Source organism: Poecilia formosa, unplaced genomic scaffold, assembly GCF_000485575.1.
Source record: "Poecilia formosa unplaced genomic scaffold, Poecilia_formosa-5.1.2 Scaffold209, whole genome shotgun sequence".
NCBI classification, from domain to species: Eukaryota; Metazoa; Chordata; class Actinopteri; order Cyprinodontiformes; family Poeciliidae; genus Poecilia; species Poecilia formosa.
In genome coordinates this window covers 217277-241662 of record NW_006800148.1, presented here as the reverse complement: position 1 = coordinate 241662, position 24386 = coordinate 217277, and the positions used below count along the sequence as shown (strand labels likewise).

The 24386-nt window shown below is 38.4% G+C and overlaps 2 protein-coding genes and 1 long non-coding RNA gene across 5 annotated transcripts in view; 2 read left to right on the top strand and 1 right to left on the bottom strand.

The window, feature by feature from the left end:
• The window catches only part of rpgrip1l (RPGRIP1 like), an 18540-nt gene extending 10581 nt beyond the window's left edge, over window positions 1–7959 (top strand). Inside the window, exons 17-26 of one of the 2 annotated variants that reach the window (XM_007567479.2) lie at window positions 86–419; window positions 923–1200; window positions 1284–1382; window positions 1835–1903; window positions 1982–2120; window positions 3130–3218; window positions 4165–4351; window positions 5076–5160; window positions 6483–6619; window positions 7274–7959. In XM_007567479.2, the coding sequence (XP_007567541.1) occupies window positions 86–419; window positions 923–1200; window positions 1284–1382; window positions 1835–1903; window positions 1982–2120; window positions 3130–3218; window positions 4165–4351; window positions 5076–5160; window positions 6483–6619; window positions 7274–7377 (1521 nt within the window). In that variant the 3' untranslated portion in view covers window positions 7378–7959. The remainder of the gene's footprint in view (window positions 1–85; window positions 420–922; window positions 1201–1283; window positions 1383–1834; window positions 1904–1981; window positions 2121–3129; window positions 3219–4164; window positions 4352–5075; window positions 5161–6482; window positions 6620–7273) is intronic. The other variant, XM_016679389.1, reaches the window with a different exon arrangement.
• LOC103148628 (uncharacterized) lies at window positions 7862–10950 on the bottom strand. Its single transcript, XR_001664139.1, has 2 exons — window positions 10838–10950; window positions 7862–8788 (listed from the first exon to the last, which is right to left on the bottom strand). It is a non-coding gene; the product is annotated as an uncharacterized LOC103148628 (long non-coding RNA).
• Window positions 8055–24386, top strand: nox5 (NADPH oxidase, EF-hand calcium binding domain 5). 2 transcript variants are annotated; one of them, XM_016679391.1, is made up of 17 exons: window positions 8055–8762; window positions 10933–11067; window positions 11937–12087; window positions 12944–13154; window positions 13219–13456; window positions 14602–14755; window positions 15531–15703; window positions 16728–16910; window positions 17454–17586; window positions 17777–17919; window positions 18469–18597; window positions 19174–19218; window positions 20098–20222; window positions 20574–20658; window positions 20750–20849; window positions 22047–22213; window positions 23924–24386. In XM_016679391.1, the coding sequence occupies exons 2-17, from the start codon at window positions 10948–10950 to the stop codon at window positions 24053–24055; spliced, it is 2289 nt and encodes a 762-aa protein (XP_016534877.1). In that variant the 5' UTR covers window positions 8055–8762; window positions 10933–10947; the 3' UTR covers window positions 24056–24386. The 2 variants fall into 2 exon arrangements, with proteins under 2 accessions (XP_016534877.1, XP_016534876.1); XM_016679390.1 differs by having other exon boundaries at window positions 18469–18660.

Here is a 24386-nt window from a genome sequence, read left to right as displayed (position 1 = left end):
ATCAGAACATCCATCCATCCAGCTGTTATAGTTCATTCGGTAATTTTCTGTATTTTTTCTCCTTTCTTTTATTTTCCTAACTCAGCCACCGACCGGCGCCAGAAGGAATGAACTCCTGATCTTCGTCCAGCGGTGCCGAGGCCTTTGGTCCAGGAGCTCCGGCTCTCCGAGTCCCTACGTCGTCTACAAGTTCTTCAACTTCCCCGATTATCCGACGGCCACCGTGGACGACAGCGGCGAGCCGGAGTTCAATGACCTCAAGTCCTACTCCGTCCTGATGGACGACGTCCTGGACCGGTTCCTGAAGACGGAGGGGCTCCAGTTCTACGTGTTCGACTACAAAGAGGAGCAGCTGGACGCCTACCTGGGGAAAACCCGAGTGCCGCTGCTGTCCCTGACCCGAGGTCAGGAGGTCTCAGGTGAGATTTATGAGGAATTTACTGGAATTCAGGTAAATAAAACACTTAAATAATCCTGAGTGGAGTTACTCAGAGTTACTGGGCCAGACTTTAGAAAGGCTTACTGGGCCAGTAGAGCAGGGCCCCGATTTATGTTTGGGGCAGCCTGAAAATATTTTTATATTCTTTTTTAACAAATGCTTGTTTTCCAAACATTTTATCAAATATAAAGCTGTAGTATGAATAGTATATCCAATGTTCAAGTATGTAAAAATTATGAAGCTATACTAGATTTCACACTGCAAACACACAAAATCTTAGCAAGTATTTTTGGTTCAGTTTCTTGTGCAAACATCTTATTACACTTGAAATAAGTACCTTTTCAGAAATATGCAGGAGCTTGTTTTAACTCAATAAATCCTTAATTTGAATGAAATGGTGCTAAATGTTTTAATTTTTTCTGTGGTTGAAGTGAACCAACGCTGCTTGTTGTTGCTGCTCAGTTTGGTGTGGGGTTTTTTCAGGTATGTTTGAACTTGCTGATCCTTCTGGAAAACCCGCCGGCAGCTTGGAAGTAACGCTGAGATGGAAGTCCGCCTACAGTCCCTCTGTGGGGATCACCAGAGCTGCTGAAGAGCACAGACTGTTCCCAGAGCATCATGCTGGAGAACCGGTCGATCCTCATCAGGAACAGGTGAATGTTGAGGCGGAGAAGAAAGACGGATGGCGGGAAGATGTTGAAGAGATGCTGGAGGAGGAGATGGAAAAGTTTAGGAGCTCTGACTCTGCAGCTGTTTCTAAGGTCAGAACTTCACCTTTGGCATCTTTGAGTTCACAATCAATCTGCAGAAGACTGAAAGATGTTGTCGTCTGTTTTAACATTAGGTGGTACTGCCCACAATCAGAGGACAGAAAACGCTGGAGCGGGACGGATCAGGGGCCAAACGGGTCACGTTTGTTGATGTGACACCTGAAGAAGAAAAGGTGAGATCCGTGGGTTGGGAGGCGTAGCCAATAGCAACTTACTTGGATTTAAAGTGGCAGGAGACCCTAAAACAACTCTGAGCAAACTAAAATTTCATTATCTATACAAACATGTAATCAACATGTTAGAACCTAGACCTGTCCTAACCTGTTTAAGGAAGCGCAATAGGTCACCTTTATTGCCTGATATTCAGTTGACGATATCGATTAAGCCACATTTTCTTCATCACAATGCTCCCATCGCTCTTTGTGAGCTTTAGCACCTCGACCAGTAAATCAAAAACAGGCCAAGCGTAGTGTTGTCATGTAGAATTAACATCCTAGCTAATGTTGCAACAAAATCCAGATTTGATACTGAGCAGAGAGTCGGATGTTCTTTACTCTTCATGACACTTCAGGCCTTCGTCTTTCATGTTCTGTGTATAAAAATGGTTTTTATGTTTCTTTCACAGTTTAATAAGTGGAGCTCAGCAGAAAGTGTTCCAGAGAAACTGAAGACGACGTTTTCACCTGAAGTTCAGGTAAACTCAAACATGAGTTATTCTAACAGTGACTCTTGTGAATGACTCGTCCTCACCCTGACCCGTTTGTCTCCGTAGGTGGCGCCCAAAGCTCCTCACAGGACAGCAGAGGAAGGCGATGACGAGGAGGAAGAGTCTCATGTTTCCGAAGGGCAGCTGGTTCAGGGCGCGCAGCCCTACTCTGACGACTCCGACATCTCCGAGGAAATCATCGAAGGTTGGAATGTTGATCATTAAAAAAAGACTGAATGAATATTTTCCATATTTCAGGATGGGTTTGTTGACTCAATCATCACACTGCTGACGTTAGCTTCCACACTGTAATGGTCGCCATTAACAGTTAACAACATGCGCTCCCGGGCTCCTCACACAACGGAGTGAAAAAACTACAGCTCTAACCCCGCCTCCCACAACCTTACATCTCACACATGTGCAGTATGCCACTTAAAACTTAACAGGGTTCATTTAGCTTTTTATTTATCATAATTTCCAAATAAATTAAAAGAAATTGACATCCAGAAATTGCAGCGATGGAGCATCAGTCTGAGATGAATTCAAGGGCTTCGTCTTACAGAGCGAATAAAATCCAGCAAGTTTGATGCTTTACCATGTAAATAAAAAAAGATATTCCGACTTATAATACAGAAACACAAAAGCTTACCAAGCATTTTTGTTTAGTTTCTAGTGCAAATATCTCAGTACACCTGAACTGAAACAAAACTAACTTACTGAGGAAGGCAATTACTTGTAACAGTTTCATCAGCTCTTTTTAGCAACTGTGAAAAACCGGTGGCAGTAGAGAATCATTTATTAATTCCCACACTAAATCACTTTATACTTGTAATTTGCACATAATTTTGACCATTTTTTCCCCAAGGTTTCCTTTTTTTACTTGAAAATTTGTATCTAAAAAATATCAGTCCAAGTTAGACAAATATTCACAGATATTCCCGTCTAACTTGGACTGGTAACCCCTACAATGCTATGTGAATTATGTGCACAAAATCTTGGCACTTATATATAAGATATCTGATTTTCTTTTAGAAATTTCTCTCATGATGCGGGTCTTAAAGTTTATTTATAATGGTCTTAAAAAGTCTTGAATTTAGTTGGTGAAGTCCCGCTTCATCTGATGGGCACATTAACTTTATTTCCCTGATATTTCCTCAGAATAAATTTAAAGCAGACATAAAAGTTTAGTTTTTTGTTGTTTTGACTTGTTCCAGATGTGGAGGAAGCTCCAGCTGCTGCAGAACCTCAGGGAGCGTCCGACAGCGACGACTGCATCGTTCAGGGACAGGCAACACGGAGGAAGGTCAGTGAACGCCACATGATGTCATTTAACTAAGGGCGTCCAAAATGTGGCCTGAGATCCATCTGCAGCCTTTTTAATATTTTGTTCTGTCCTTTTTTCAGGAAGCAAATGTCAGAATTTTACAATAAAAGATGTGGAAAGATGACGCTGTTTGCATTTTAATTTTGTTGTAAATGATTAATCTCAGCAAGGACAAACACGCTGAGCCTAGATTAAAAAATGTTTCCAGCCAGAAAAAAACACAAGTAGCTCAAACCTTTTGCCTCATTTGTTAAAGCAATTATCCAAAATATGGATATGAACATTTGGCCCAATATCAATATTTGTATTAAGGCTGATAACCGATATGTACAGATATTATATGTAATTTTCTACTGTTCTGACACCTTTTGGGGAAAAAACTACCAGAAACAGTCGGCAACAATATGGACATAGACACTGATTGTTAATATTGGCCCAGTTTTATTTATCGTGCCGATACCGATATATTAAAAATGACTAATATTGGCCAATGCTGATGTTAGTACCGATATGTTTTTTAACATTTTGGACCTACAATTGCTTAAATATTACTGTTTCACTACTACATGTTTTATTAATTATTTTTAAAAATGTCACACACAATATATTTTTGCATTTTATTTCCCAACTGAGCATTAAAGTTCACAGATTTGTAATTTAAAGGATTAAGGATGTTTTATTGTTACATTTTATTGTATTTTCTAACATTTTAAAACACTGAACTAACATGAACTCCAGCTTTTTAATTCAGTAACTGAAGTCTAATTTGTTTCACTGGTAACTTTCATGACGAATGTTAAAGAAAAACATATTTTACACATAACAGCTTCAGTCTGTGACTTTGTGAACTGAACCATAAAGTTAGTTTTTAAATCCAGCTGCAGCTTCATTAACCTGATTCAGTGAAACGCTGTTTGGTTTTCAGCTGTGTGAGCGGGTCCGGGTGGAGGTGGTTTCTCTCAGCCTGACACCCGAGTCCCGGCTGGCGCGGGACGACACCGTGGTGCGTCTGTTTGTGGAGTACAACTTCCTGGATCTGCCCACCGAGGAGACGCCGCTGTCGCTACCCAAACCGCCGCTGGGCCGCAGCATCAACTTCAACTACAGCAAAGGTCTGTAACTCCTGGATCGTGCTGGTTCTGTTCAGGGACTCTTGAGTTTCAGTTTTCGTTTTGAGACAAATTCCAGTTTCTGAAGCTGAATTTAAACAGGAAGTTTGTTCTGTTAAAGATAGAAAATGGATCTAAGTCTATGTTCACACTGCAACCTGAAGTGACCCAATCCAACTTTTTGTCAAATCAGATTTTTTTGGGCCAAAATTAAAAATTAACTTTATATTTTGGCCCATCTGATGGTGTAATTTTTAAATATTAAATGACAGTTACTCAGTACTTGAGTAGACTTTTTACCAAATACTTTTTTACTCAAACGTCAGTAATTTATTCAATGGCTACTTTTTACTTTTACTTAAAATTATATTGAAGTAGTTCTACTCTTACTTGAATCTGATTTTTGGCAACTCTGCCACCTCTGACTAAAACAGACTCTGATTCATCTGAACTTTGTCAAAATCTGTTTGTTTTGGTTGAAATTTGCAGCTCTGCATACTTGAATGTGCACAAATCCAAAGAGATTTCTTTTACTTTCAAAAAAAGATTAGTTTGTACTGATAACCAGCAGTTAAAGTGGTTTAAATGTACATAATTTTACAAAAACAGATAAAGCCAACATGTTTCACAGTTTGAGAGCATAATTACAATCCCAGAAGAAATCCCGTTATGCTAATCGTTTGTCTGTTTGTAACATTTGTTTGTTGGCTTGTTTGTGTTTCCGTAGTGATTCCTGTAGACGCAGAGAACAACGCAGCGAGACGACGGCTGCTGAAGGAAGTCCTGCAGGGCCGAAACGCTCAAATGGAGAGGTCAGAAATATTATTATGTTTAAAAACTAATAAATAACAAGAACTGGAATAGAGAAAACATTTTCATTAACTGAAAATAAATAAAAGCAGTAATTAAAGGGGGGAAAAACTACAACTAACTGGAACAATACTGTGCGTTTATAAAACTTCTGTTCAGTATTCATTACCCATTTGATGTAAACATAATCACAAGACTTTGACCTTTTAACCAAAGTATGAAAAAACTAAAACTACTACTGCAACTAATAAAAACTACACTAAAACTATATGATATGTAGCTAATAATAACTAGCAAACCCACTCTAAAAACTAATTAAAACTAAATGAATTGGATAAATAAAAAGGTCACAATAAAATAGAACTACACTGTAATGAAAAACCCAAAACTTTTAAAACCTTGGAGGTCAGGAGATGAAAACGGTGAGACAGGAAGTGACATCAAGATGACTACCCAACTCTTCTGTCTCTAATCAGATTACATGGAATATCTTTAGAATGAAATACCTTTATTGTGTTGTTTTTTTATGACAGAATATATAAATAATAATAACACTGTAAATGTCTTCAGGGAAGTGAACATTTATTGGTTTTAAGTCTGTTGGGAGGAGCTTTGAGTTTAAACAGGTTCAACTCCATATTCATTGTGTTTTTCCAGGAATATTCCTGTTTTTATGCATCAGATTGGTCTGGGAGTGTTTCAGTGTTCCATTAATCTCTGACTTTCCTTCTTGGTTGAGTGAATAAAACATGATTCCTTGATGTGGCAGCATTTTCCTCCAGCAGGATCTGGAGATCAGATATGAAGGAAGGAAACCAGAGCCAGCTGTTAGTCTGCCAACGAAACAAAAGAAAAATCAGCAAACCTGCAGGCTCTGAGGAAGCTGCTTTGTCAAAGAGATTGATATTTAAATTTAAATGTTTAAAAACATTATCATGAGAGCCTCAGTTTGATCAGTTTCTAGTTTTAGCATGGAATTAGATTTTATACCTTCATCCAATAGTTAAATGTATGAAAAGTAGCCAAAATTATTATTTTGGCTACTTTCACCTCATACACTGTTCCATCTGACGCTATGCTGAATTTCTCGAGACAACTGTTTGTGATTTTCGACTAGATTTTAAACCAATCCCACATTTCAGAAAGAGGGACAAATGTTTGTCACTCGCTGCGTTTCTGTTACACATGTGAGCAAAACTTTGTTTATATTCCGTTAATGTCGAAAAAACAAAACTTTGCAATTGTTGTGTTTTCATTAAATACGAAAATCGCACGTGAATAAGTTTGATGATGATGATGATGATGATGATGTGTCTGCCAACAGAATCCGGTTCACGGTGGTGAGCGAGCCGCCAGAGGAAGAGGAGCAGGAGAGGGAATGTGAGGACGTGGGCGTGGCCTACCTGAGGATCCCAGAGATCCTGGAGAAACGGGCGGACATGATGGAGGCCAGCCTGAGCGGTGAGCACACACACACACACACACACACACACACACACACACACACACACGCAGAGAGAGTAAAAGGATCATCTGATTCAGCTCCGTCATTAAGATCTACCAGTTACGATTTGTAAGGTGGACTTTGTGTTTCAATATGGCCGCTCTTCGCCTTAGCGGCAGTAACATGTGGCAGAAACATGTTTATTTTTACAGGAAGTCACAGGTGTAAGATTTCATCTAAAATCAGCGTTACATGTAGCGCCTGCAGCTCTAAACTGAACAAATTGAAAATTATGTTAGCTTGTGGAAAGTAAAGTATAAATGATGTCTGTTTTGAAAACAACATTTATGGGCGCCGCCATGTTGAAATTCTGACTTGTTAATTAGAACATTGGTCTGATGTCAAACCCAGCTCTGTTCCCACTTCCCAGGTTTACTGGAAAGCAACATAACTCAAAGATCTGCACATTTTTATAGTCAGATGCCTGCTTTAATAAATATTTTAAAGATTTGAAGAAGATTGCAGATCTTTTTTCACCAATAAATAATTCTTCTTCCTGTACTTTTTGTGTTTTGCTCCAAAATCTGCAGCTCTGTCAGTCTCTTTGCTTATTTCTGCAGCTGTATCTCCCCTCTGCTGCCCATTATCTCCATGTCTCTGTGTCTCTGCAGTGTTGGACGTGGAGGACAGCAGCCAGGTGGTGGGACAGCTGACCGTGTCCATGGAGGGATTCCAGGCTATGCGGGCCATCATGGAGGACCAGGACCTGGACTGAAGCTGCAGCTCTTGATTTCAGGAGGATTCTGGTCGCTGTTCTGTTGGTCCATCAGGATAAATGGAGAGTAAAGCGTCCTGGTTTTTAAACCTTCAGGAGAGACTTTGAACTGCGCAGTGGGAATCAATCAGAGTGATTCTTTCAGCTCCAGAGCCTCAGCTGACAGGAAGCTCTCTGTAAAAAAGATAATTTCTTAATTTGTTAGAATCTCTGATCCGTTTTCCATCTTCAGATCTCTAACTGCTAATCAGACAAAGTCAGGACAGACAGGATAATGTCTAACATGGCGTTCTGCATTTTCTGCAGTCTGTGGGCTGCTTGGACTCAGATTATCTGCAGAAGCTGCAGGTTGGAGCAGCTCCTCTGGCAGCTCAGCCTCTGGTGGTTCCTCCTGCAGCGCCGACAGGTGAGAAAACACCTGAATGTTTTACAGTTTCACTTCCGATGACGAGAAACAAGCAAAACAATGCCTCACTTGATTTCATGTTTTTATACCAGACTTGGCAAACAGTCTCACTCTGTGCCTTAAATTATTTTGAACGTAGATCCTTCTAATAAACGTTTCTTCAGAGTCCAAACATGTCTGTCCTGGAAAATGTTCTTTTTGAAATTTGATTTTCTTTATTTCAAGACAAAATACAAGTTTTAAAAACCGTGTTAAAAGTAAGACTGGAGTATATTGGCAGAAAATCGTTTCATATCAGTTGATATCAATAATTATTATTTTATTTGTTTTAAATATCTGAAATATAGCCAAACTGGCGATGTGAACTTTCCTCTTTTACACAGTTTCCCTCCAAGCTGAGGGAAACTGTGTCCATGGAGGGATTCCAGGCTACGCAACTGTTGTTGCTAGGCAACCAAGGAGCGAGTGTGTTAGTTGATGTCACCAACCCAGCCTACATCTCCCAGAATGCTTTTGGTTCTGGATCAGAGTTCAGTGAATATTGCATAGATTGAATATTCAGTCAGAATATTCAATATATAGAGTTGAATATTCTATATATTGTGAGACATATTGATCACATGACTATCACAATTTATATTTTTATTGATTTACTGTCCAGCAATAAGTTTTAATGAAATAATTTAATCAGTGAACAGTTTTTTGGGGATTGTTTTACAAAGCTGTAGGAAAGTTTAGTGGAGCAGCGGTTTTCTTTTCCTCTGTAGAAAGGGAGAGTTGCAGATTAGGCTGCGTGCGCACGTGTGTGTGTGTGTGTGTGTGTGTGTGTGTCAGTCAGGCAGCGGCGGCTCAGCGGGCGGCAGGATGTCGGCTGCAGCTGACTCGCCTCAGAACAGCAGCAGGAGAAGCAGAACCAGACGGAGGAGATCTGGAGCAGCAGCAGAACCCGAGCCGGACGGAGCCACTTCCACTGTAGCAGGTAAAACTGACCTGAGAAGTTTTCCTCTGAGAATAGAGCAGATTCAGTTGCTTTCACTGCAAAAGGTACTACTTAAATAAATAAGACTCAATAGCAAGAAATAAAATACAGATAAAGAGTTGAATAGTTGTAGTACAGTTCTGGTGGATTTGGTCCAGAATAAAAATTACACTACAAAGTTCTTGGAAAGAGTAACTGAAGAAAATGTTCTGCTAGATCTACTGTGGATTTCTCTGTAGCTCTGGAAGAACTGTTTGTGATCTCCAACTTCTCATCACAATTTTTTTTTTTGTCATTTTCAGTTAAATCTGCATTCAGTGAAGTTTGCAGACTAATTAAAAGTTAGTCTTACCATAATGTCATTATTTATCCTTTATGGTTTTTCTGCTCTTAAATCCTCAGATTAAACATTTCTAATTCCCTAGTTATCCTAAAAAAATGTCAGAAATATTTTTTGTTTTATTTTCCTCCTTTTAAACGTTTCTCCAAACATCTTCCAAGGTTTATTTTTCTAATTGGAGCTGTTGCAAAGCTGGAAGAAATAAAAAAAATTAATGTTTTAATACAGAAAATTTAAATTTATGTTACTATCTGAAGGACTGTGAATCAAATCTCTGATTAAATAATAAATTCAACAGGATTTCTCTTTCCCAAAGCAAACCAAACTATCATCAGTAAACATAATCAGCCGTATTGATCGGAGGTTTTTTAGGAAATAAAGACAGCGTTCCTGGTTCTGGTGTCAATGGCGGCGGTGTTGTCTGAGCTGATGTTGCCATGACAACTGCCTGCTCTTTGGTGTGGAATCGAAGGACGATCAGCTGGTGCTGAAGGCTGAGCGAACCGCAGCAGCAGATCGTCTCTGAGAACAGTTTGGAGTAGTGACTCAAACAATCAACCAATCCACGATTAACTGTCGATTGCTGGTTTATTAATTTAAAATTAGTTCCAATCGATTAACTTCCGTTCAGACTGCCTTTTAGTGTTGTAGTTTGGCCCCCGTCCAGCAGAGGGCGCCGCTGGTCATCCTTAAACGGAGCCAGTTGATCGATACAGAAATAAAGATGGCGGCCAGACCAGAACACGAAAAAGAAACGGCCCAAACTGAGTCCGGTGTTTGATGCAAAATGCACTTTATGCGGTTCTGTTTAGAAATATAGACACTCGACAAGCTGCTTAAGTGAAGTTTGATGCTCGGCTCATTCAGCCGAGCTGCTTGTTAGAGCAGGGTTATTAAAAGTTTAATAACATGTTGACGATAAGATCAATCAACTTTGCATCCCAAATTCGGAGTATTGATTATTGATAAGTCGGAATATGTTCAGCTGTAGACAGAACCCTGAGTTGCTATGATGAAGCAGCTGCTAGGTGCAGAACAAGATCACTATCAAACGGCTGGACTGTTAATGGAGAAAAGAAGAAAATGTATCGAGTAGGACATGAGATGAACAGATGGATGGTGCGAGATTTAAATTGAAATATTTTTCTTTCAAAGAACTCAAACGGAGTTTTAACAGTTTCCCAAAGCAACTCCTGGTGGATGATCATGACTGAGTGGTGCTGAAAATCGCCTGCATTGTGTCATTGATTTTGGAGCAAAAAGCGTTTGTTTTAGGCGCAGCTTTATAACTGATATGTTTGACCCTACATGGATTTGAGAAAATTATCTTGTGGTAACTTTCAAACCATCAATGGTAAAAAAATTATCAGTCAGGAGTGCTGACATGTTTTCCATACACTTTCTGCCCAATAAAAAAAGCCATGAGAGACAAAACAAAAACTTTAAAAATACGCCAAATTTAAAACTGAGAATAAAATGTCAAAAACAGAGGCTGAAAGTAAAAATCCTTAAAGGGGCCCTATGATGCAAAAAACACGTTTTTTTTGTTTTTTTTGTGGTTTTGTTTCTTTTTACACTTTTATCCAGTTTAAATTAAAATGCAATTCAAAAATATTTTATCCCAAAATTAAATAAAATATTATTGTAACAAATTTAATAAGTTATTGTTGAATAATAATAATTGGGTCTCAACTGCTTCTTAAAAGAAGCCCAAGCACTTAAAAAATATACCCACCTATTTTTTTTAGTAACAAATTAGGCAGAAACGTTGTTCCTGTGTGACCCGACCCTGAAAAAGTGCATGCTGGGCGTCCCAACCTTTCTCTACAGTGAAGGGTTTTAATCATGAGTGTGGATGAAGATTCCCGCTGGCTGGAGTGGGTAACCAAACAGTTTGAGACCATCGCTGGAGACGACAAAGAAATCGACATCGATGAGTTTAAAACTGCACTCAAAGTCAAAGAGGTAAGAAACAGCCAGAAGTCTTATAACAAAACCTGATTTTACCAAAGGGCAAAAAGACAGGGTGGTCTTCTACCAGATAAGGTAATCAGGGTGTAGAGGCACAAAAAACTGAAAATACAAGATTTAAATCCACTATTTGTTTCTTTCCCTGTAAAAATTAATTGTGCAAGTTGTTGGGCATTGAAATGAAGAAGCTGCTATTTTGAATGTTTGTTCTTGTTCTTTTTCCATAAAAATATCTGGTTTCCATATATTAAAATTTAAAGCTAAACCCGGAATAGTTTCTGCGCCTTTTGGCTACGACAGAAACGTGCATAGCTCAACTATGCTTCTCAAAAAAAATCCTTTAATCTCCATGGTAACCTTTCAGCTGTGCAAAACACCTGGTCGAACCCAGCTCCGCCTTCGAGATGCAGCTCCTCCTCAGAGCTTCAGCTTTCAAGCTTCTTTTTGCCTCACATAAAAGAGTCATATTAAGTCATATTTGATATGTGTAGAATTTTTAAAACGATTGAAGGTACCATAGTTACTTGATTGTGCTGTAAAATGGCACTATGTGGCTGGAAAATACATAATACTGCTTCTTTAATGATTTTTTTTCTAACTTTCTCACAGAAAGTTTGATGTCAGATTCTGATCCTGAGAAATATTCAGAAACATTTCAGTTCAAACTATGTTTATGCCCACAGTTTGATCTCCACCTGTACGGTTTGCACATCAAAGGGTAGATATTTCTGTTGTCTGCAGGGAGCACACAACCAAACTCATGCTGCTGTTGAAGGTTTTTCATGTTCATGCTGCTTTATGATTGTTTCCAGGAAGTCTTGTGTTTTTACAGTTTGTTCTGAATATATTTTACTTGTTTCCAGTCTTTCTTTGCCGAGCGTTTCTTTGCTCTGTTCGACTCGGATGGCAGCGGATCCATCAGTCTGGACGAGCTGCTCAAAGCTCTGAACCTCCTCATCCACGGCGACGAGACTGACAAGCTGCGCTTCCTGTTCCAGGTCTACGACGTCGACGGTGTGTTCGCACTATCACCGTAAACAGTGGAGGCAGGGAAGAGATGTATGACGGCGCATTAAGGCCTTTGTAGATATTAATACAGGAGGTGTAAATTTTAGCCAAAAACGTTTAGATTTATCTCAGATATGTTCTAGAACATGGGAATTTCTGACTTTGAAAAGCCAAAAACAGCCAACTTTTGAAAATCTAAAATTTTCATGTCTTTCTACATTTCTGAGAAATCTTAAAATTTAAAAATTTTTCTCACAATTTTTCCTTTTCGAGCTCAAAAATGTCCTTATTTTTTTTCTTGCAAATTTCTAAGATTTAAAATTTTTTTCTTGCAAATTTTCAGTTTTCAAAGTTCAGTAATTTACCTGTTTTTTTCTAGAAAATTTCTATTATTAATCTCAAAATTTAAATGTTTTTCTTGTAAATATTTCTACTTTTCGAGCTCAGAAACCTATAACTTTTTTCTAGAAAAATTTTGAGGTTAATCTCACAATTTTTTTTTTTTATCAGAAATTTTCAACTTTCGGAACTCAGAAATGTCCTTATTTTTTGTAGAAAATGTCTGACTTGATTTTATGTTTGCTAATTTTTTGACTATTCAGGCTCAGAAATGTCCTTATTTTTCAAGAAAATTTCTAAGATAAATCTCAAAATGTAAACGTTTCTCTTGCAAAGTTTTGACTTTTCAAGCTCATACATGTTCTTATTTTTTCTAGAAAATGTCTGAGTTTAATATCAAAATTTCCCATTTTTTCTTTCAAATTGTTAACTTTTGGAGTTCATAAATGTCCTTGTTTTTTCCAGAAATTTTCTGAGTTTCTTGGCAGAAATGTAAAATGTTGTGTTTGTTTCGTGCTAACAGGCAGCGGTTCCATCGACCCAGACGAGCTGAGAACGGTTCTGAAGTCATGTCTGCAGGAGAGCGCCATCTCTCTGCCAGAAGAGAAACTGGACGACCTGACACTGGTTCTGTTCGAGTCCGCCGACAAAGACAGCAGTGGCTCCATCACCTTCGAAGAACTGAAAGCTGAGCTGGAGAACTTTCCGGAGGTGATGGAGAATCTGACCATCAGGTGAGCGCGTTGTTTTCCGCTCTATGATGTCATAAAGACGGGTGTTAACAGCTGTCGTCCACAGCGCCGCTAACTGGCTGAAACCGCCGGATCAGGAGCAGAAGAAGCCTCAGACGCCCCGGTACCTAACCCGGGCCTACTGGCAGAACAACAGCCGGAAGCTTCTGTTCCTGTGCGGCTACGTTCTGCTCAACCTGATGCTCTTCGTCGCCGCCATGTTGTACCACCGCAAAGGTGGCGGCTGGTTCATGCTGGCCAAGGGCTGCGGCCAGTGTCTGAACTTCAACTGCACCTTTGTGATGGTATGGCAGAAATATCGTCACCAGCTAGCACCTTTTCTACTTAAATATAACAAATACTGACATTATTTCTGCTATGGCTGTTACGGTAGGTCAACAGCTGAAATGACTGTTTCAGATGGCAGAAAATGGAGAATGGAAGACGATTAGAGCCACTAAAAAAATGAATTAAATGCTGATTTTTACTCTGAATCTTGACCTTAATAATATAATTCTTCAGAATTCTGATTTAGTCTTAGAATTCAGAAATTTTCCTCAGAATTCTGAGAATGTTTTTTTAATTGTGAATTTTTTCCTCTAGAATTCTGTCTTTAACCCCAGAATTCTCTTTTTCTTAGAATTATTTTTTTCCTCACTTCTGAAATTTCTTATTAGAATTTTGACTTTTTCCTCAAAATTCAGACTTTTTAAATCAGAATTCTATTTTTTTTCTTCAAAAATCAGATATTTTACTTATGAATTATAACTATTCCGCTCAGAATTTTGACATTTTTTTCCTCCAAATTGTGACTTTTTCTTTCATAATTATAACTTTTAGTCTCAGAATTGTGACTTTGGACTCCAAATTCTTATTCAGTGTCAATATATATCAAAATCCAAATAAATAGCCAAATATTCTTAGGTGCATGTCAGATATGTTGCTTGTATATGAAAAATAATCACAAAATCTTTTCTTCCTTGTTACAGGATTTGTAAACCTGCACTTTATCCACACTGAAAGCCCATCTCAGATTTACTTGGTAGATTTTACGACTAGATTTGCCTGATGGTTTATAAATAGTTTTTATTCTGAGAAATGTCAGGATTCTGTGATTAAAGTCAGATTTTTTCAGTGACCTTAATCTCCTTTCTTAGAAAAAGCGATTTGTTTTTCTTTACCTGGTCATCAGGGGTCTGGAACCTGTGGCTCCTAAGCCTCCAGTGGCTCTTTGGACATTCCACAATGGCTCCTAATAACATGGCTGAAATAGTGAAGAACTAACTAATATTTTTTTATACCTAAAAGTACATTTTAGTGATCTATCTAATAGAACGATTGCATCGAATTTCCACAAAACACACACCAAGTAGGTCTGTCTACGTTTAGGTTTAATGAGCCTCCAGCTCATCTGAATCAGTTTTCTTAGTTTGTGTTTGTGTGTTTCCAGGTGTTGATGCTGCGCCGCTGTCTGACGTGGCTCCGGGCCACCTGGGTCGTCAGAATCCTTCCTCTGGACCAGAACATCCTGCTGCATCAGATCGTCGGCTACGCCATCCTCTTCTTCACACTAGTGCACACAGCGGCACACATCATCAACTTTGGTACTCAGCATAAATATGACCTGCTGACCAATAATGAGTTTTTTCAGGGTTTCCTTGCATCCTTAAGATGTTGTATAAAGTCTAAAATCTATGTATCTAAATTAAGGCTTTAGGGGTTTTAAATTGATTTCTTAAAACATTTAAAACATGTTAATCACGGATCTTAAATTTTGACTGTTTGTCGAAATAATACAAGAATAAAGTAATAATTATACAAATCGTAAAAACATGAGAATAAAGTCATAGATTGAAAATAAGGTTGTAGTATTACCAAAATAAAGTCTTAATGCTTCGAGAATAAAGTCGTAATTTTGCGACTTTATTCTCTACTTGACTATTCTCGTACAACGTTAAATAAAATAATAAAATATTATTTTCATAATATTATGACATTATTATTTTTTTATTTTCTTACTTTATTCTCATTATTTTATTATTTATTTTAAAGTTTGAGTGGCATTCAGGCATATTCATTGTGTTTTTATGTTGTGATTGTGAGTTGAGGCGACCGTTAACTGACTGCTAGTTAACTGACCCTTGCTAACTAGCTAGGTGGCTAGCTTGTTAGCTTATTTGCGTTTATCACGGGTAAGTTAAAATCTTTCTCCAGTTTACTGGACAAAATTCGTACATTTCAGTGGAGATATAGATCTCAAATTATACTCATAACTATTTTTAAACGTTTTAAAATGTTAAATTTGAGTTGGTAAAACCTGCAGAAACTGTTTTTACAAGAAGCTAATTATACCTGTTGTTCTGACGCCGTGTATCTCAGCCCGGAAGTCGCAAAGCGGGGGGTTCAGTCTGTGGGAGTACCTGCTGACCACCAGGCCGGGGATCGGCTGGGTGAAAGGGACGGCGTCGCTGACCGGGGTCATCCTACAGCTGCTGATCTGCCTCATGGTGTTCTGCTCCAGCACCTTCGTCCGTCGCAGCGGACACTTCGAGGTCTGAATCTGTAAAAACTTAGCCTGGCCTTTGAAATCCTATTCCGCTCGGTCGATTAAAATCTCGCTTCACAAACAGGTTGGGCTTTCTCCCGTTTACAAGGATTCCCTCCAGTAGATTTTTTTTTTATTTTTTTTTTTACCGAGCCAGTCAGCAAACAGAAGAAAAATGTTGTGACTCATGACATTGACTTTCTTCGTCTGTCTGTAGTTTTTGTGAGTTTTAGCCGTTCAGTTTGTGATTGTCATACTTCCAAATATTTAATTAACATTATCATCCATCTTGTTCCACAGTGGAGGATGGTTGTTTATGCAATTTCTGGTAAACTTCATGGATTCCAACTGGCACTTTACACTCACCATGGCCAAAAACGTTGCTGAGTTGGTAACAGTGGGCTGTCTATTGTTAACTGCAAACATGCAGACATGACCTGGTGGTCTGGCCTGTCAGTCAAACCTCTCTCACGGGAGAGCAGAAGAGGACAGTGTTTGATTTTTAGACCTTTGCCAAGTTAGATAAGATTGGGGGATAAGATCAGTTTCACTTGTCAGTTTTGGGCGATCACCAATCTCCCAAAATAAAGGAAATGAGCAAAGATTAATTGGTGCACCCCTATTATTAACGATAAAATATTCTCATTAATTGTAGTACCCTTCATCTGAACCCAAGTCACACAGATGAATGTGATTAGTATCACTGAACTGCTCACAGTGGCTGCATTGAATCATATTTTCAAATTTATTGATCCATCTTTTTTGAACAAACAATGGAAAAAAATAATAAAAATAACAATCCAGAAAATAGACAGTTTTTTGATAAATCAAAATATTATGATAAGAAATTTATCACAATAAATGGTAGACAATAACATTTTCCTGTAAATGCCCACCCCTATTGGGTAATATTTAAAACTTCAACAGACTCCAGGAAGCAACAGCTCAGAAAAACTAGTTTGCTTCATGACTCTTTCAACAGCTGATTATCTTTGTACTTTTCTAATCTCTACCTGTTGTGTCTCTTGCAGGTGTTCTATTGGACTCACCTGTCCTACATATGGGTCTGGATCCTCCTCATTATTCATTGTGCAAACTTCTGGAAGTGGTTTGTGGTTCCAGGCTTCGTCTTCCTGCTGGAGAAGATCGTGGGAATCGCCGTGTCTCGTATCGGAGGCCTTTACATCGTAGAAGTCAACCTGCTGCCGTCCAAGGTGCACAAAACAAACATCCACTCCAGTGGTTTCCTGAAGTGATCGCAGGCAACAAAAATAAGACTTTTTATTTTAAAATCCTGAAATTTTTGAATTTTTTTTATCTGCACATGCAATAGTGAAGTATACCAAATACAGCAGTCATTTTTTTAGGTGTGCTTTTCCTCTTATTCACATTTTTCCCCTTCCTTTTTCCCTTTTTACTGAATTTCATTTTTCTGTTCTTTTTATCCATTTTTCTTTCATCTTTCTACTTTCCAGTTTTTCCTTTTTGTTTCTTTTTTCCCATGTTCCCTTTTTCCCTTTTTTAAAAATCTTTTTTCGTCCTGTTTTTTTAATAGCACAAACATAATTTGTAATTTAACAAGTTCTGATATCTTTGGTTAATTTTAAATACATAGTAAATGTTAACCACATAAATCTGTTTTTGCTTAACAATATAATATAATTTGCATATGTTAAGTAGCAGAGATCAAACTGATCGTGTTTAAACCCATGTCTTCTTGCATTTCCCTGTATGCTCTCTGTTCCTGAATTAAACAGGTGACTCACCTGGTGATCAGGCGTCCCCAGTTCTTCCAGTTTAAACCTGGAGACTACATCTACATCAACATCCCTGTGATCGCCAAGTACGAGTGGCACCCGTTCACCATCAGCAGCGCCCCCGAGCAGCCAGGTGTGAACAGACATTCACCCCCTTTCTCATTAAAATTCACCTAAATCCTTTCAGGAAGTCAAACTTTTCTGAAGTTTAAATTCTCAGCAGGTCACATTCACAATTTTGAAATTTGTTTGAATTTTGTCACCAAATACATCAAATAAATGTACAGTTTTATCATTGTCTGTTCATGACCTCTGACCTGCAGACACCATGTGGCTACATGTGCGCTCCATGGGCCAGTGGACCAACCGGCTGTACGAATACTTCAGGCAGCCGGAGAGCCAGGCGGTTTGTCCCAAGCAGCTGGCCACCAGCCTGAGAAAGCAGCGCCAGGAGAAGCGGCAGCAGGTAGGAACATCTGGACGCTCTGCAGGTGGTTCCAGTTGTACCCAGAACTGGGAAATTCCAACTTCCCAGCTGGGAAAAAATTTACGCAGTACATCTTTGAAAAGCAGAAGTAGAGCCTTCTGCACAACCAACAAGAATGCAGCAAGTGGTTTCTGGATAATAAGTCAACAACAAAACACCTGTCTTTTCCAGCAGCCATTGTACGGCACATACAGCAGTAACCCAGCTGACCAAAGGAGCTGGAGCTCACTTTGGTTTGCTAGGTTATGGGTGGAACTCTGCTGGGTTTGACAGTGCCTGCTGATTTGTGATGTTATGGAAGTTTTTGAAACAAGTAAACAACAGCTAGATGTTTTTTTTAAATTGCTGTGCTGTTTTTAGAAGCAATTGAGACCAAATTGTTGTTATTGTACAATAACTCCTTAATTAAATGAGTTATAACAACATTTGCTTTCCCTTTGGGATAATAAAGTATTTTTGAATTTTATTTGAATTAAACTGGACAATAACTGAAACACAGTATTTATCACTGACCTCTGTGCTCCTCAGAAGAACCAGATGTTCCTCTCCTCAGAGTCACAGAAATCCGTGGCTTCGAACCAGGATGACACCATCAAGCTGACGATGTTCCGGCAGAATGGGTCGCAGTCTGGATCAGCTTCGGACCCAGAGACTCAGGTGGAGTTTCCTCCAGAGGAGTCTGGGTTCACAGAGAGAGGAGAGGTCCCACCACTCAGAGAGGTCAGAGCTGCTGATTGGCTGGATAACAGTACCAGTTCCGAGACAGATCCGAAGGAGAGGAGACATTATGCTGGAGGGTTTTATGTTTGTTGTGCCTCTAGCAACCAAAATTACACACTGAAACACTGCAGCCTTTTAAAATGGTTCCTCGTTTAAAAGCATCCCTCTGTCAGAAAATAAGCTGAGTGCAGCATCGCTGTTCAGAGAAGATCTCAGATCTGAGCTGCTAAAGAAACACACCGATAGTTCTGATTAAAAATTGATTAAAATCTGATTTCACCTAAAGTTTAAATGTAAACAAGTGAAAAAATTATTTGGTTTATTAGTATCAGCTGACATCCATCCATCCATCATCATCCTACAAACATGTTTACATTACAGCATAATAATCTGCAATGAATCTGTACAGTGAATTGTTTTGCTGCAGTGTAAACTGTAAAACAAAATCCTGTCTAGTTTATTTAGACATTTTAACTCTCAGGTCTGATCCTCTGCTCCTTGTTTTACCTGCAGGTTTCTGCCAAGTCTGGTGAGAATCACAGATTCTGCAACATAAAGGTACCAATCTGATAACTCTGGTAAATCAACCAACCTCTGCACTGTTCATGTCGCTTCAAAGTGTGAAGATGGATGTAAACCTACAGAAAATATTCCTCCCTATCTCTGCTTTATGATGCTTCTGTTTGGTGTTTAGATGGTTTACACAGTTATGCCAAACTGCTGCAGCTCATTTAAATTCTGTTTCATTACAACCAGAGACTCCAATGTGTTTTATTAGTATTTTATATGATAGAGAAACACAAACGGCTGAATAACTGTGCAGTGTTAATAAGATCCAGTGATGTTGAAACATCACAAAAAGAGTATCTGCCAGGGCAGATGATTCTGAGTACAGATGCACCGATACGATATTGGTATCTTTTTCGATCTTGATATTGAGGAAAATTCTAGATTGAGTATCAGTGACAATGTTCCCGATCTGTAAGAGCAGATCTATTCAGTCTAATTCTATGCTCTGTGTTCTGCGTGACACCGTGCTTTATTTATTTATTTTACCTTACATTTAAAATTCCTTATTACACTTTCTGAACCATTTGAAGGAAGATTTGTTGCAGTTTAATTTTACGTTTGACCAAAGTAAATAAGATTGTTTTCATCAGTTTTAGTGTCCTTGTTATTTATTTTACATTGGCTGTTCTACTCATAATTGCACTGACTGAACAAATTAAGGTTTTTACATGTTTGACCAAGCTTGTGAAGCTGTTGGTGTTTTTAAGAGTTATCAAATAAATTGGTAATTCAGTGCATTTATGTCTGTTTGAAAAAAATAAGCATTTCAAGCCATCGGCCGATGCCAAACCTCAGATATCGGTATCAGATGTGAAGAAAGTGTATCAGTGCATCCTGAGTTCTGAGTGTGTCTGTTTTATGCGTCAGTGTTACGTAGACGGACCGTACGGAACTCCGACCCGGCAGATCTTCGCCTCGGAACACGCCGTGCTAATCGGAGCAGGAATAGGAATCACACCTTTCGCCTCCATCCTGCAAAGCATCATGTACCGGTGAGAAAACCTTCAAACACTCAGTCCATCCCCTGTCCTCTGGTTATACTGGTTACACTGGTAGAGAGCACACAGAGCTACTAATTAAACCATTTTACCATCCAGCCATCCATCCACTCTCTCTTTCTTCCACTGAAGTTTTTACTCGCCTCCACTTTTCCATTACATCTCTTTCAACCTGACCTCTAAAGCTGCTCAAAGGTCCGCTTGATGATCTTCATCATCTCCTATAATGAACATTGAATCCAGATTCAGAGCGGAGTTACCACATTTCCTCTAGGCAGGGCTTCCTGTCTGCTCTGATGTTAATGAGAGCCACCTGACTCTAACCCAGTTGTTGTTCTACCTCAGGTATCGCATGAGAAAGCACACCTATCCCAACTGTAGCTCCACAGGGTGTGAAAACGTTAAAGATAGCGACATGAGGCTGCGTAAAGTAAGAACACGTCATCCTGCAGTCTGTCCTGAGACATTAACATGTCCGATCTGATGTGGCGGACGTGTTTCCGTCTGCTTCCACTCTGCAGGTCGACTTCATCTGGATCAATAGAGACCAGAAGTCCTTTGAATGGTTTGTTAGTTTGCTGACCAAGCTGGAGATGGAGCAAGCCGACGGGGAGCCAGAGGGTGAGAGTAAAAAACTGTAGCTGGTCACAAAAAGATGAGCTGGTTGAGAACTAAACTGTAGGGCTGAAGAAAGAATGGATCCAGATGTTATCATGTTATGAAAACAATTAAAAAGCTTACAATTAATTGTCGATTAAAGATCTAATAAATTAAAATTAGTTTCAGTCCATTTACGTCTTTTAGTCTTGCAGTTTGGCCGCCATCCAGCAGAGGGCGTCGATGGTCATCCTTAAGCGCAGCCGTTAGGAACAAAGATGGCGGCCATACCAGAACGTGAAAGAGAAACGGTCCAAATAGAGTCCGGTTTGGGATATTAAAAAAAAAGCACTTTATGTAATTCTGTTTAGAAATATAAACATTCAAGAAGCTCCTTGAATGTTTATTTCGGCTGAATTAGCGCTATTTGTCACTTTAATAGCACTTATTCAGCCGAGCTGCAACGAAGCGTCAACTTCTCAATTAAAAACTACTGACGTGTTCCGAAGGTTAGAATATGATGATAGAAAAATGGAGTAGATGATAGAGAAAAGATGTAACATGATGGAAAAAACATGATGCCAATAATCAGGATTTAACATTCCTTCAAGGGCAACCACAGTTCTGTATGAATATTTCTGTTCATTGGGGAAATAAGTGTTTCATATATTTTATTTTAATTTTTTTATTTTTCTATTCACCAATATGTATAACAGGTTCCTGTTTTGCTATATTTTACAAATATGTCTAAGTTTATTAATGTGAGAAAATCACAGTTTTCTGTTTATTCAGTCAGTGTTAATACAGCTGACAAAAAATATGATCAAATTTAGTGGGTTTTTTAAATTCAGCATATTCTAAAAAAAAAAAAAGAAAATGAACAGCCCTTTATGTTTTGGAAAGACAATCATCTCTCTTAACAAAAACGCGTAAACTCAAGTTTTTAAGAGAATAGCAGCTTATTGATTAAACGTTAGTGATAAGATCAGGCAGCTTTAGATGAACTGATACCTTGCATTCTTATCTACACCATATTTCATAATAAATCTGAAATAAGTGATGATAATTTGTTTTAACTGATAATTTGTTATATTGGTCTAATTTCACAGCACCAGCTCAGGTTTCATTGACTCATAAATGTCCATATTGTTGCATCGTTTTGTTATGAGTCTCATCTCCTCAGGTGAAGTCGGGTTTATTAACACAGCTGCTGTTTGCCAGGTCAGTTCCTGGAGATGCACATGTACATGACCTCAGCGCTCAGCAAGAACGACATGAAGGCCATCGGCCTGCAGATGGCGCTCGACCTTCTGGCCAAGAAAGAGGAGAAAGACTCCATCACAGGCCTGAGGACCAGAACTCAGCCAGGCCGACCCAAATGGGAGAAGGTGAGAATCCATCTGAGGATGATGATGATTCACTTATTAATCAAATTATTAGTTTATATCTGACATCACACCCAAAATGAAAGGTTTTGTTCCTGGTAGCCATTCCACTGTTCTGCAGCTTTTAGATTCACTTCTTCTGGATCAAATAAATGGTTAATGACCAGGCCTTTGTAAAAGTTGCTGACAATCCAGGCAGGAAGTTCAGCGTTTTGTTCAGGTGCGTCAGAGAAGCGATGCATCCAAAAGTTTCAGTTTGACCCTGAAGAACCAGAATTACCTTTACTTCATCGTGACTTTGATAGTCAAATTCAATTCATTTTAGTTATCTTTGAGTAAATATGCAAATATTTATTAGATATTATTAGTTAAATATTGCTTACTTTTTATTAGTAGTTGTAGTAGTTTTTTCATCCTTTGGTTAATTTTTAGGTGCAGAATTCAAAGAGGTCAAACTATTGTATTGTGATCATGTACACATCAGTTGGATAATGAATGCTATTAACAAAAATTTATTAAATTATTGTGACTGGTGTTTTTTCCAACTTTTGCTGTTTCCGTCTTGCGGAATACCAAAAGTGCCGCCAGACGAAATATAGAGAATGATTTGTTGACAGCTGACGTAAACTGCCTGCGTAGGGAGAAAAAAAAATCCATTTCACATCAGTTCGAAAGGCTAATAAGTAGAGTCATTACACGAAAACAAATAAAATTATATCTATAAGTTTAGTATATTTTACTTTATAAACACGTGATAGAGTTCTAGTTAGTTATAGTTTTTCCCATTAATTACCGTTTTCATGTATTCCAGTTAACAAAAATGTTTTCTCAGTTTCAGTTTCTGTTAGTTTAACTATAATAATCTTGGCCAGCAATCCAGTTTTATCTGTTAAAAAAAATCTGTTGTTTTCATTCACAGAATGTTTGAAAAACAACAAAACACTTGTCTTTTCCAGCAGCCATTATACAGCGGTAAAACCAGCTGACCAAAACTGCTGGAGCTCCGCTTGTGTTAACAGGTAACGGGCTGGGCATTACTAGGTGAGGGGCCACGCCCAGCCCTTGTTGATTTTGTTGTGGTCAGGAGGTTTTTAAAACGGCTCATTTTCCAGACACCAAAAAACATGAACTTATTGCTAAAAGATAGATGGGTGTTTTTTATAAGCAGATACATTGTTTTTACAAAATGGAAGTATACAAAGTTCACAATGTGAATTTTGCACAATATGTCCCCTTTAAGTGCTTTGTTTGAGCGGTTCATCCAAGAACCATTTCTTAATTCAGTCCAACCTGGTCACGAAGAAAGTCATAATATTCCTGCAATACTACAACTGTATTCTGATATTATTTTGACTTTATTCTCATAATACTATTACTTGCAATTTTGACTTTATACTCATAATTTTTTTTAATACTCTAATACTCCATTGTAGTGTGTGAGAGTTTTCAAAACATAACATTTTGTTACATCTCAGTTCAATTTGTCCCTGCTATGGAATACTATTTTACTGTTATAAATAACAGTAAAATATGATGTCATATATAATAGTGAATTGAAACTGTCTTCTTCGTTCATTTGTAGTGTACATTTATCTCCAAGGTGTGGTGCTGGAAAAGATTGAAATCTTACCTTGTAAAATTCTTGAATTTTGCTGCGGGGAAAGTGAACAAACCATCATATGGTCTTCTGTTGTTTGTGTTTCCGTTTGTCAGGTTTTCCAAAAACTGTCCGAGGAAAACAAAGGAAAAGTTCATGTGTTTTACTGCGGCGCTCCAGCTCTGGCTAAAGTCATCAAAGCTCAGTGCGAACACTTCGGCTTCAACTTCTATAAGGAAAATTTCTGAGGATGTCTCTGTTGATTTGGTTTTATATTTCTATGAGGACAAAACCTGACAGAACACCAGCTAAAGGAAGCAAACTGCAGTCCCACTAAAAATTTAAGACTTATTTAGACTCAGAGTTACGTTTTAGTTAGATTTAATGTAGGGATTCGGTTATGATGCTTACTGTAAATGGAATGTCTCTATTTGTATCTCAAAATATAAGTCATAATTGTTGGAATTAAAATGTATTTCTTTTCTATTTAAAAAAAACATGAACCATAAATCTCAGAGTCAGTCATTTGTTACAGCTAGTCTTTGTTAAATTCAATAAATGGATAAATTACACACATTG

Bases quoted from the DNA above. Each gene is read 5' to 3' on its own strand.
- nox5 (XM_016679390.1), top strand. From the start codon at position 10,948: ATGAGTGTGGATGAAGATTCCCGCTGGCTGGAGTGGGTAACCAAACAG. The intron at 20,850-22,046 runs GTGAGAGTAAAA...GCTGTTTGCCAG, and splicing joins AGCCGACGGGGAGCCAGAGG to GTCAGTTCCTGGAGATGCAC. The intron at 22,214-23,923 runs GTGAGAATCCAT...TCCGTTTGTCAG, and splicing joins GCCGACCCAAATGGGAGAAG to GTTTTCCAAAAACTGTCCGA.